The sequence below is a fragment of the Mytilus edulis genome, chromosome 13 (assembly GCF_963676685.1).
Source record: "Mytilus edulis chromosome 13, xbMytEdul2.2, whole genome shotgun sequence".
In the NCBI taxonomy this organism is placed as follows: Eukaryota; Metazoa; Mollusca; class Bivalvia; order Mytilida; family Mytilidae; genus Mytilus; species Mytilus edulis.
Genome location: NC_092356.1, coordinates 55,878,599 through 55,890,684, shown reverse-complemented (window position 1 = coordinate 55,890,684; position 12,086 = coordinate 55,878,599). Strand labels below are relative to the sequence as shown.

General features: G+C 30.7%; 1 protein-coding gene across 6 annotated transcripts in view; it reads right to left on the bottom strand.

Moving 5' to 3' along the window:
• Window positions 1–12,086, bottom strand: part of LOC139501495 (polyamine-transporting ATPase 13A3-like) — a 67,152-nt gene that overhangs the window by 29,677 nt on the left and 25,389 nt on the right. For all 6 annotated transcript variants that reach the window (XM_071290593.1, XM_071290594.1, XM_071290595.1 and 3 more), the window contains 7 exons: window positions 8,556–8,625; window positions 8,006–8,140; window positions 6,987–7,056; window positions 4,732–4,863; window positions 3,678–3,839; window positions 2,464–2,621; window positions 698–886 (listed from right to left, as the gene is read on the bottom strand). In XM_071290593.1, coding sequence (XP_071146694.1) covers window positions 698–886; window positions 2,464–2,621; window positions 3,678–3,839; window positions 4,732–4,863; window positions 6,987–7,056; window positions 8,006–8,140; window positions 8,556–8,625 — 916 coding nt within the window. The remainder of the gene's footprint in view (window positions 1–697; window positions 887–2,463; window positions 2,622–3,677; window positions 3,840–4,731; window positions 4,864–6,986; window positions 7,057–8,005; window positions 8,141–8,555; window positions 8,626–12,086) is intronic.

Genomic DNA, 12,086 nt, shown 5'->3' with positions numbered 1-12,086 from the left:
TATAGATAACAATTATGCAAAGAATGTTGTGCTAAGCATACCTTCGCTCATAATTCAAAGTATTAGAAAATCTGAATGGTGTCGGACAGATCCGAAAATTGCACACACATTACAAGTCATCACTGTTAAGGATCTGACCAAATATGTTCATTACCTTTAATAAAGTGTGATTAGAAATGTGAAGTTCATTCAACATATTGAAAAGTTAAGTCTCTGTACACAGGACAAACAACAGTATCTAAGGAATCTAAAAAGCCATAAATGTCACAACTCCTCACTTTCAAGCTGCTGACCAAATATAAAGTCAGTAAGTTTAGCCGTTTCAGAGGAGAGTGTCACGAATACATATGTCCAATCAACAGACAGAACACGATGATTTTTAAGAGTGGCTAAAGAAACAGCTGGTTATGACTGGAACAAAACCTGCATGAAATTATTAATCTCAAGGACTTAAATCACATAAAGTTTTATCTAGATCCATATGTTTCACATTTCCTAACCTAAAAAATGGAAAAAGAAAGGTAACTTCACTGATGTGTCATGGCAATACTCTGTAAAATGTTTCATAACATGTTAATGACATTACTATCACCTTACATATGAAATTCTACCACTGAAGATCCTTCATTTATCTTTTCATTAATACAAAATATAAGACTGTTCAATGTCATATGAACACTATTAATCTAAGTATTACCTTATCAAAACAGAAGAGATCAAGTCTGCCACAGAAATTAATCCTCGGAGGACTAATACAAAATATTCCTGTCTTTTTTAATCTATTTTGAGCATAAACTGTTCCTATCGTCATGGCAGCAGGCAAGGCAGGAGGAACTATCACAGTTATAATGTCTAAGGCACGTAATATTATCTTTGGTATTACAACCTGAAATGTATCATCAAAAAAATCTTATATACATGTATTATTAAAATTCTAATATTGTAGTACATCTTTTACATAAACAGTAATTATCATGATAATTGCATTTTTGAAGTCAATTACCAACAAGAAGGCAATTGTTAAACAATACTGTGAAAGTACTTTTATTCGTGGGGTACCAATTTTCGTGGTTTTTGTGGATGACTTTATCCACGAACTTAGGTGTCAAACGAAATAAAACAACCATTGTCCAAATCAAGACATGAACAGATCACATTCGTTAGGTTTGACTACTGATATGATATGATCTAGAGAATATATTGAATAACGCCAAATCTGAGAATATTTTAATGGCAGTCACAGAACTACAACCGCATGCAGGATTATACCCATTTAATCTTTAATAGCCTTAACTGTACAACTTTTGATCTTTTAATTCTCATAAAGAAATATTTGTGATTGATGAAAGTCAGGTTTTCGGTATTGATATGCTAGTAAGTGTTCATTTTATATCCTCATAGTTCTCGTACATATGGGAAATAATAATTTCATGCTGGGCTTGATTTGATAAGAATTATTTGACAATTCAAGATACGTTTATAGCCTTTGTTAATGTTACTGTTTTCTTTAGGTGACATGTTTATAGCATAGTTAACACCTTTGATGGTCTTTAATCTGTTGATCACTTTATCATGGGTTAATTAGTATAATAACTATGATTTACACGGTCAATGTTTACTTTGCAATTTCCTTCAATCCAGACTATTTGTAACCTTCGTTTCTAAAGGATTTAATTTTTCAAGAATTTTTTTTAGAAAACTAAAATCCACGAATTTAAAAACCCACGAACATGTAAATATTGCTGAAACCACGAAAATTGATACCCACGAATAAAAGCACTTTCACAGTAATACAAAATTAATAATTACAATTTCAGATAATACTGCACACAAAATATGCTATCAAATTTTAAATGCCAGTGTTTATTTTTGCAACAATAAAAACCTTTCAACAATTTCTGAACTGAGTTATTGAAAGTAGGAAGCATCATATATTTTTCTCTCAATATGAGAGGGGGATAGGACCTTTATCGGGACTCCGAGATCTGGTGTTTTTAAGCTCGGGATTTCGGGATTTACCCTTTCGGGATCCGGGAATCCTTTTTTTCGGATTTCGGGACGTCGGGATTTACTTTATTTAAATTCGGGACCTCAGTATTTCATTTTTTTAAGTCCGGGATTTCGGGATCAGGACCCCTCCTATCCCCCCTCATATGATGATTCCCAAGTAGTCAAAATTAACTCATGATAAACTGTATGATTTTTTAAAGTTTTAAACCTCACTTGGTCGTAATCATGGTCAAAATTATCCACCATTAGAAATGATTGGCACAAGAAATAGTGTTTATAAAAGCAAGTTTGTAGTGCAGTGTGAGCCAAGGCACGGTGTTGAAGGTTGTACTTTAAGCTATAATTGTTAGCTTTTTATACATTGTGACTTGGATGGAGAGTTTTCTCATTTGCACTCTACCACATCTTCTAATTTCTACATTACAATTACCTATTCACTATAAAATAACTTACTCCTTTTCTGACTAGGATTACAACACTATATGTCATTCCCATTAAAGCTATAGCACTCAGAAACAACACAAACTTCATGGCATCCTGGTAAAACTTAAATCCTAGAGGTTTAGGGTAAAGAATTCCTCTCACTAACTCTCCTTTGGCAGTTTTAAAACCTACAAAATTAAAACATCCAATATCAATCACTACAATAATAAGATACTGCCACTGGTTATTCAAAGTATCAGTAAACAGAAAGAAGATGTCAAACATATTCAAAATTTGTTCCCACATTACAACTTATTACTGTCAAGCTGCTGACCAAATATGAAGTCATTTTGTGAAGAAAGGTTAAGTAAAATATTTGTTGGATAAACAATGTAATAACATAAGTAACACGACGGGTGCCACATGTGGAGTAGGATCTGTTTACCCTTCTGGAGCACCTGAGATCACCCCTAGTTTTTGTCGGGGTTAGTGTTGCTTAGTCTTTAGTTTTCTATGTTATGTCTTGTGTACTATTATTTGTCTGTTTGTCTTTTTATTTTTTGTGCCATGGCGTTGTCAGTTTTTTTTCAACTTTGAGTTTGACTGTCCCTCTGGTATCTTTTATGACACCGACTCAGACTAGACATTTTCATTTGGGAAAATGATTAAAAGACCCTTTCTATCTTCACTAGATTTTGTTTGTTTAAAAGTACATGTACTTGAACGTGTGTTAACTTTGGTTGTGCAATCCAACTGAGGTAATAACCCTAAGGAATCTATAGATTACTATTATAAAGCATTTGTATCAATATTAGCAATAAATTCATATATGTGCATTGATACTTTCCTAAATCAAGGGTTTAAAAAGAAAATTGTTCACTTCAAAATCCAAATCATTTTGAATAATGCAAATATTAAAGTAGTTTTAGAACAAATTACATCTACATGTATTAACATATGGTTCCAAATTGGGGAAAAAATCTAGGAATCATAAAGCTTGAAAAATAGAAGATATTTTTTTTCTTTCTTATATTTTCAAATGCTTTAAAAAATTGATATTCCATGAATCTATCTGATTCTATTAAAATATATGATAAACAGAATAATACATGGCTAAATCTATATTGCATGCTGTATCACCACTCGACTTATATCAGCCATTGGCCATCGGCCCTCAGGACTGGTATTGATTCCTTGTGGTGTTGCAATACAGATTTTGCCATGTATTATTCTTTAAATATTACCTGTTCTAACAACCACAGCTGTGACTTTGGCATGACCATAATATCTGGTCTGTAAAACTTTGGTCCCAGAAAACAATGTATGACGTTTATGTAGGTCTGCAGAATATACTTCTGAATCCTCTTGATGTGACAACTGTGTTTTAGTGACAGGTACACTTTCTCCTGAAATAATAAAGACAACAGAAACATGTATTTTTATATAAATTGGTTGAATTTGAGATGAACTGTCATAGACCTTACTGCTGGTTGGCATTCTGTGACACTTGACCTAAGATTTACAATATTTTACCTATTTATATCATACATTTATACAATATACAATAAATGTAAAATCCCTTTTGAATTTTTGTGTGGATTTATTATTGAAAACAATTAACAGAAGACAAAAATGTAACACATTATTGTGATTATGAAAGGCAGAATACAAATAATGCTATCAAAATTTATTAAACGAAATTTTTTTGCAAAATCTATCCGTAATGAACAGATATATCATGTTAAGGAGGGGTATTTGCGAAAAATACCAGTCGAGAGAATGTAAAATTTTACGAGCGGTAAGGCGAGGGAAATTCATTCTCAAGACTGGTACATTTTGCAAATACCCATCAAGAACATGCTATATCTGTTTAATTACACCGAATGTTAACGTCCAAAAACGCATTGATGATCGTGACGTTCAGTCGGATAGAGTATTTTTTGGCAAATACCACGGCAGAGAGGGTAAAAAAGGGCACATCCTTTTTGCAAATACCCTGGTGCCTTAAAAAATGAATGATATTCATTTGATAACAGTATTAAATTGGTGAAAAATACACTGGCTATCAACCAATCAAAACCCAGGATTCTTACATAAGGTGTAATTACAATTAAAATATCGCAAAAATGCCAATATCAACAGTATATCTGATAATAATCTATTTCAGTTTGCAGTTTGTATATTTTGAATTCCTTAAAAAAAAAAAAAAAAATTCTCCAGGAAATTAGAGCATGACATAATTTTCACTGTACCATTCTTTTTGTCATACATGTGTATTTAACTTCCCAATTACTATACCTGTAAGCATGCTTTCGTTGACGATACATGTTCCTGCTGTGAGAACTGCATCACAAGTCATAGTACAACCATTATGTGGTATAGATATAAGATCACCAGGAACTAAATGACTAACAGGAACATCCTCATATGCTGTAAATATATAATTTTTTGATAGATTATTGCCTGCTTAACCTCCTCTTTGATTATAATCAATTATCTTGAAAATGGTAACTAGAGCTACAATTGGTAAAAAGTTGGAATTGGGGACCTTTTCCTACTTGAGAATACAGCACACTCATTGAACTAAGTCGATTGCATTTTAATTAACAAAGTTTCCTTTTTATAACATTCTTAGCTAAACAACTTAAAAACAGATGATCTCTCTCACCAGTTGAGTCCCATTTTTTCTAGTGGTATTATACATAGGAACTATGGAAATTTTATGGCTTCACTTACAGTATAGAAATTTGTCTATTGTTGAGACATAAGTCTATGACCTCTAGATTTCTTCTCTATTTCTATTCTTATGTTTGTGGAGTAAGACCCAATAACTTCTTTCATTTAAACAAACTATAATTGTTTTCCTCCAAAATTTTACTTTTCAGGTAAGTCCAAATTTATTCACCTTGGGACTTTTCAATGAAAGGACAAAGTATTTCTGGGTGTCAGTTCAAGAGTCATTTATGGCTCTTATTTCATTTAAAGTACTGTGGATTCATTTTTATTCGTGGTATACCAATTTTCGTGGGTTTCGTGGGTCACAGCAAACCACGAATTTAAGAATTCAACGAAGAATAATTCCGAGAAATGTGTATGGAGTCGGATGTTTATTTCAGGTTATGTTATGCAGTTCTAGTATAGTGTTGACTAGCGGTAAACATTGTAACATAACACATGTTTTTTTATTGAAAGAAGATACAAGTATTTTGATTAAATCTATAATAAATATATCGAATATCAATGATAATTTACTTTTTAAAATTGATTAAAACTGTTCATGGAAAATAACTGCAAGTTGTTAATTACCGTGTCATAGTTTGGTTTACTAGTGATTAAAAATCAATAGGATTAAGTACGGTGATATTGCCCGTAGGTAATATTGTTAGACAGGAACATTTATTTTCACACCTTATACTTATATCACTGTTTATTATATCGTGATTAGGGAAATGAGCTTTTAATCATAAAGTTTTGAATGCCTTATAGAATTCATACAAGAATTTATAAATTGTAAAACAAACAAATAATTAGTTGTCTCTGTCCATTATTGTAATCGAAGTTATCAATGAACACTTTAACCTAGAATGACCAAGCGAGGATTGACAATTCAAAACTTTTTCAATGAATTCCTTCTTTTTTGTTTTGTTTTATTATTGATCAAACCAAGGAGGTTATATGATCTCCTAAATCAAAAAGCAATCCAGGAATTACGTATTTAATTTTTTGTTGTTGTAATCAGCGATCCACGAATTTACATATACCATGAAACGTCTTTTTTTCTCTATCCACGAAAATTGATACCCACGAAAATAAATGAATCCACAATATGTAAAAATTAATCAAAAAAGTATGTTGGTTGTGTGGTACTACTGTAAGTGTTTAATGACCTTGACTGGCTGTTCAGCCTGCACACGGTCGACTTGGTGCCTGAATGCATTTTGGTGAGCGTTTAAATATTTTCTGCAGTCAGTCAGGAACAGGTGGAAGGTGTAATTTTGGTAGGTGGCCATCTTGGTTTTGGTGAGTTATTTTGGTTTGATTTGTTGACTATTTTGATTTTTTCTCGCAGTCTGTACTCCACAATGGGTGCTTTCAGGGCCAGATTGGTAAGCTTGGCAGCCTGCTAACAAGATGACGGAGTACTGGTCAATTAGTCATGGACATAGTAATAACAATGACAGGAAGCATTATCAGGACCAAAGTCGTGAGACAGTGAATTGGAGGTCCATTATTCAACACCTAGGACACAGCCCTCAGAGGTCAGTTGGTATAACACTCCCCCAACCATAATGGGTTTTGAAGTGTATGCTGCAAAGTTATTTACGTAGATAACAAACTTTTACTGTACAGCGTGGATTGGTTTCTGTCATCGAAAGAAGTAAGTTGTTGATACATCTATAAGTAAACCCTCATCTTAGATAGCGGGTAAAGGAGAGCTGACCGAGCCCGTCTATTCAGCTGTTATGACCAAAATGTGACTGAAAGTTGGGGGGTGGTTAAAAGAAGTCCCTTACTACCCCTGCCCCCTCAAAATTAAATGGAACATTCCTTACCTGTTCCACCTCTGCATACACTGATTGTTGATGATGAGAAAGCTACCATATTGTGTAAGGTTATACTTTGCTAAAATAGAGAAATAAACTGTGTAGGTATACTCAGGTAAAATAATCAATGAGTGATGGATTTCTTTTAAAAGAAATTTAAAAGTCTCAGTCAATAAAGCACACAGCAAGAGCTAAATGTATTCATTCAAGGAGACAATAGACTTGACAAAAATTTACCTTGACCAAGATCTAGAGGAGATGACTATGTGGGAATGTTTCATTTGGTTCACAAAAAAAGGTGTATAACAGTTTACAATAATGAATTATTCATAACTAAAATCTGATTTTAAAGTTACATAGAACAAGTTTCTGTTGATTATTATATTGAGGAAATTATTGAACCAATGTATGCATGTATATTGTATACTAAACTATCTGTATCTAAGTTCACTGTGCTTAATATTTTTTTTTACATTTATTACTAATTAACTAATTCATTATGTACAATTAGAATCAGCAATTGTATTTCATCCAGTTATTATTAATCCTAAACTTTCAGGTTTTGATGATAATGACCTTAATAAACATCAACACAGAATCATGGAGCATGTGTCTAGTAAGTGGGATGATGAAAAAATATTAATATTTAGTTTTTTGATTTCAGATTCAGTTTTAAAATACTATCTTCCTTTCTATGTTTGTGAAGTTTTTCAATCCCGATTTTCCATTTTTACTTGCACTGTGCAATTGTAGAAGTTCTAATGAAAGGTTGCATGGCTATAAGCTAAGGTTACTGCATACAGAAATGCTGTCAGCTATTAAGAGTGTTGGAAGACAAATGATTTTCTTTAAAAAAAAAACTATTTCCACATCCAAGTAATTCTTCATTTTTTTATTAAATTTTTATAACTTTCGTTTAAGTGTTCGTAAAGATGCTGAAAAATTTCATTTCTTTTCAGAATTCTGTGAAAATATGTGCACTCTCCAAATGATAATTATTAATTATACAAAATTTCTATTTGTCTTACCCTTTTAGTTTCATACAATGACACAGCTATAGATACCAGTGAAATAAAGGCTATACATGAAGCATATATATAATACGAATCACAACTCCATAATATAATACTACAAATCTGGAAGATGTAAAATGGGTTGATCACCTGAAACAAAGATGAACATGACATTAATTTAAATATGGCAACAAAAACATTAAGACATTGAATATTTTACAGGACTAATAAATTTAACCATTTCAAGCAAATCATTCATTGTTTTTTTTATCATTGGTGTTTTCACTTTTCATATGAATTTTTAAGTTAATTCAAAAATCATTGTGTATTATGGAAAGAATTCTGCTGAAACGAGTGCTATGGGCTGTATTAAACTTGCAATAATGTGAAAGGTTTCTTTTGCATCACTGTGAATTTGAGATGAAGAAAAGCAATAAAAAGCAACAAAAGTGCAAAAACTTTGCTATTTGTGTGTTTTTGCTGTTCGTGTACTGATTTTGTATCATGAATAGATAACCCATTTCCTTTGCTTTTCATATATAAGATATTTTAAATGTGTACTTACTTCTTCCATGAAAAGTTTACCATAAGACTTCACATCTACATCTATAACATTGTCCCCATACACTAATCTCCTACAAAATATAACAAAGTTAATAAATTATAACATTGTCACCATACACTTATCTCCTACAAAATATAACAAAGTTAATAAATTATAACATTGTCACCATACACTTATCTCCTACAAAATATAACAAAGTTAATAAATTATAACATTGTCACCATACACTTATCTCCTACGAAATATAACAAAGTTAATAAATTATAACATTGTCACCATACACTTATCTCCTACAAAATATGACAAAGTTAATAAATTATAACATTGTCACCATACACTTATCTCCTACAAAATATAACAAAGTTAATAAATTATAACATTGTCACCATACACCTATCTCCTACAAAATATAACAAAGTTAATAAATTATAACATTGTCACCATACACCAATCTCCTACAAAATATAACAAAGTTAATAAATTAAAACATTGTCACCATACACCTATCTCCTACAAAATATAACAAAGTTAATAAATTATAACATTATCACCATACACCTATCTCCTACAAAATATAACAAAGTTAATAAATTATAACATTGTCATCATACACCTATCTCCTCCAAAATATAACAAAGTTAATAAATTAAAACATTGTCACCATACACCTATCTCCTACAAAATATAACAAAGTTAATAAATTATAACATTGTCACCATACACTTATCTCCTACAAAATATAACAAAGTTAATAAATTAAAACATTGTCACCATACACCTATCTCCTACAAAATATAACAAAAAGTTAATAAATTATAACATTGTCACCATACACCAATCTCCTACAAAATATAACAAAGTTAATAAATTAAAACATTATCACCATACACCTATCTCCTACAAAATATAACAAAGTTAATAAATTATAACATTGTCACCATACACCTATCTCCTACAAAATATAACAAAGTTAATAAATTATAACATTGTCACCATACACCAATCTCCTACAAAATATAACAAAGTTAATAAATTAAAACATTATCACCATACACCTATCTCCTACAAAATATAACAAAGTTAATAAATTATAACATTGTCACCATACACCTATCTCCTACAAAATATAACAAAGTTAATAAATTATAACATTGTCACCATACACCAATCTCCTACAAAATATAACAAAGTTAATAAATTAAAACATTGTCACCATACACCTATCTCCTACAAAATATAACAAAGTTAATAAATTATAACATTATCACCATACACCTATCTCCTACAAAATATAACAAAGTTAATAAATTATAACATTGTCATCATACACCAATCTCCTACAAAATATAACAAAAAGTTAATAAATTATAACATTGTCACCATACACCTATCTCCTACAAAATATAACAAAGTTAATAAATTATAACATTGTCACCATACACCTATCTCCTACAAAATATAACAAAGTTAATAAATTATAACATTGTCACCATACACCTATCTCCTACAAAATATAACAAAGTTAATAAATTATAACATTGTCACCATACACCTATCTCCTACAAAATATAACAAAGTTAATAAATTATAACATTGTCACCATACACCTATCTCCTACAAAATATAACAAAGTTAATAAATATAACATTGTCACCATACACCTATCTCCTACAAAATATAACAAAGTTAATAAATCATAACATTGTCACCATACACCTATCTCCTACAAAATATAAAAAAGTCAGTAACTTATAACATTGTCACCATACACCAATCTCCTACAAAATATAACAAAGTTAATAAATTATAACATTATCACAATATATCAATCTCCTACAAAATATAAAAAAGTAAATAAATTATAACATTGTCACCATACACCAATCTCCTACAAAATATAACAAAGTTAATAAATTATAACATTGTCACCATACACCTATCTCCTACAAAATATAACAAAGTTAATAAATTATAACATTGTCACCATACACTTATCTCCTACAAAATATAACAAAGTGAATAAATTATAACATTGTCACCATACAAAAGTTAATAAATTATAACATTGTCACCATACACCTATCTCCTACAAAATATAACAAAATTAATAAATTATAACATTGTCACCATACACCAATCTCCTATAAAATATAACAAAGTTAATAAATTATAACATTGTCACCATACACCTATCTCCTACAAAATATAACAAAGTCAGTAACTTATAACATTGTCACCATACACCAATCTCCTACAAAATATCATAAACTATATGCAGGGTTCAGTTTATACAAGTTTCTGGTGTATGGAGGGTTTCATTTTCAATAGTTTACTGTATGAAGACTTAAGTATAGACAATTTTTTTTGAGAATTAAAATAAGACAGTTTTCCTCATTATGTAAGTTTCTGAGTGTTTATATTTCTGCAGGGGTCAGTTTCATAGAGTTTTCCGAGTATCAAAATAAGACTTATTTTTCCTTTATAGAAGCTTAAATTCATAAGGTATTTGAGTAAGGTTTCTAGTTGTTTACAAAGGGGTTCAGTTTTAAAAAGTTTCTGAAGGACCTAAATAAAACAGACTTTTCCATTATAGAAAGTACAATCAAGTCAAGGTTTCTGTTATGTATGCAGGATTCTCTATATATATAGACAAGTTCCCTTTAATAAGTATGTTATTTATGTATTATTGTCATTTTGTTGATTTTCTTTGGTTACATCTTCTGACATCAGACTCGGACTTCTCTTGAACTGAATTTTAATGTGCGTATTGTTATGCGTTTACTTTTCTACATTGGTTAGAGGTATAGGGGGAGGGTTGAGATCTCACAAACAGTTTGTGATATCGAAAACCCTGGTGTAATAATTTTTCAGTAATGCATAAATTTCTCTCGTTAAAATCTAAAACATTGTTACATACACGAGCGAATCGTACAAGTTGAGATATATAAACACCGTAAGATGGTGACAAGGGAACGTCACCATCTAAAAACGGATAATTAACGATAGGAAATGAAAACTCATCCCTTTTATCATAAATTTTAGTATTCAGCTTTCCATTAGCGATATAGATATCAAGATCGAGAAAATGGCAGTGGTCATTGTTAGTATTAGCTTTATTTAAAGTAAGTTCAACAGGATAAAATTCATTAATATACATACTGAAGTCGTCATTATTGAGAGCCAAAATATCATCCAAATATCTAAAAGTATTATTAAATTTGTTTATCAGATGTTGTTTCGATGGGTCTTTGCTTATTTTTGTCATAAATTGTAACTCATAACAAAACAAAAACAGGTCCGCAATAAGTGGTGCACAGTTAGTCCCCATTGGTATTCCGATAATCTGACGATATTCGGAATCCCCAAAAGCGAACAAAAATGTTATCTAGTAAAAATTCAAGGGCATATATACAGGGTTTCCCCTGGGTCAATTATTTTTTTCGCCACCTCTTTCGCCAAAACAATATATTTTTCGCCACTTTATTATTTTTTTCGCCAAGTAACATAAATATATTTTTCTTTTAAAATATT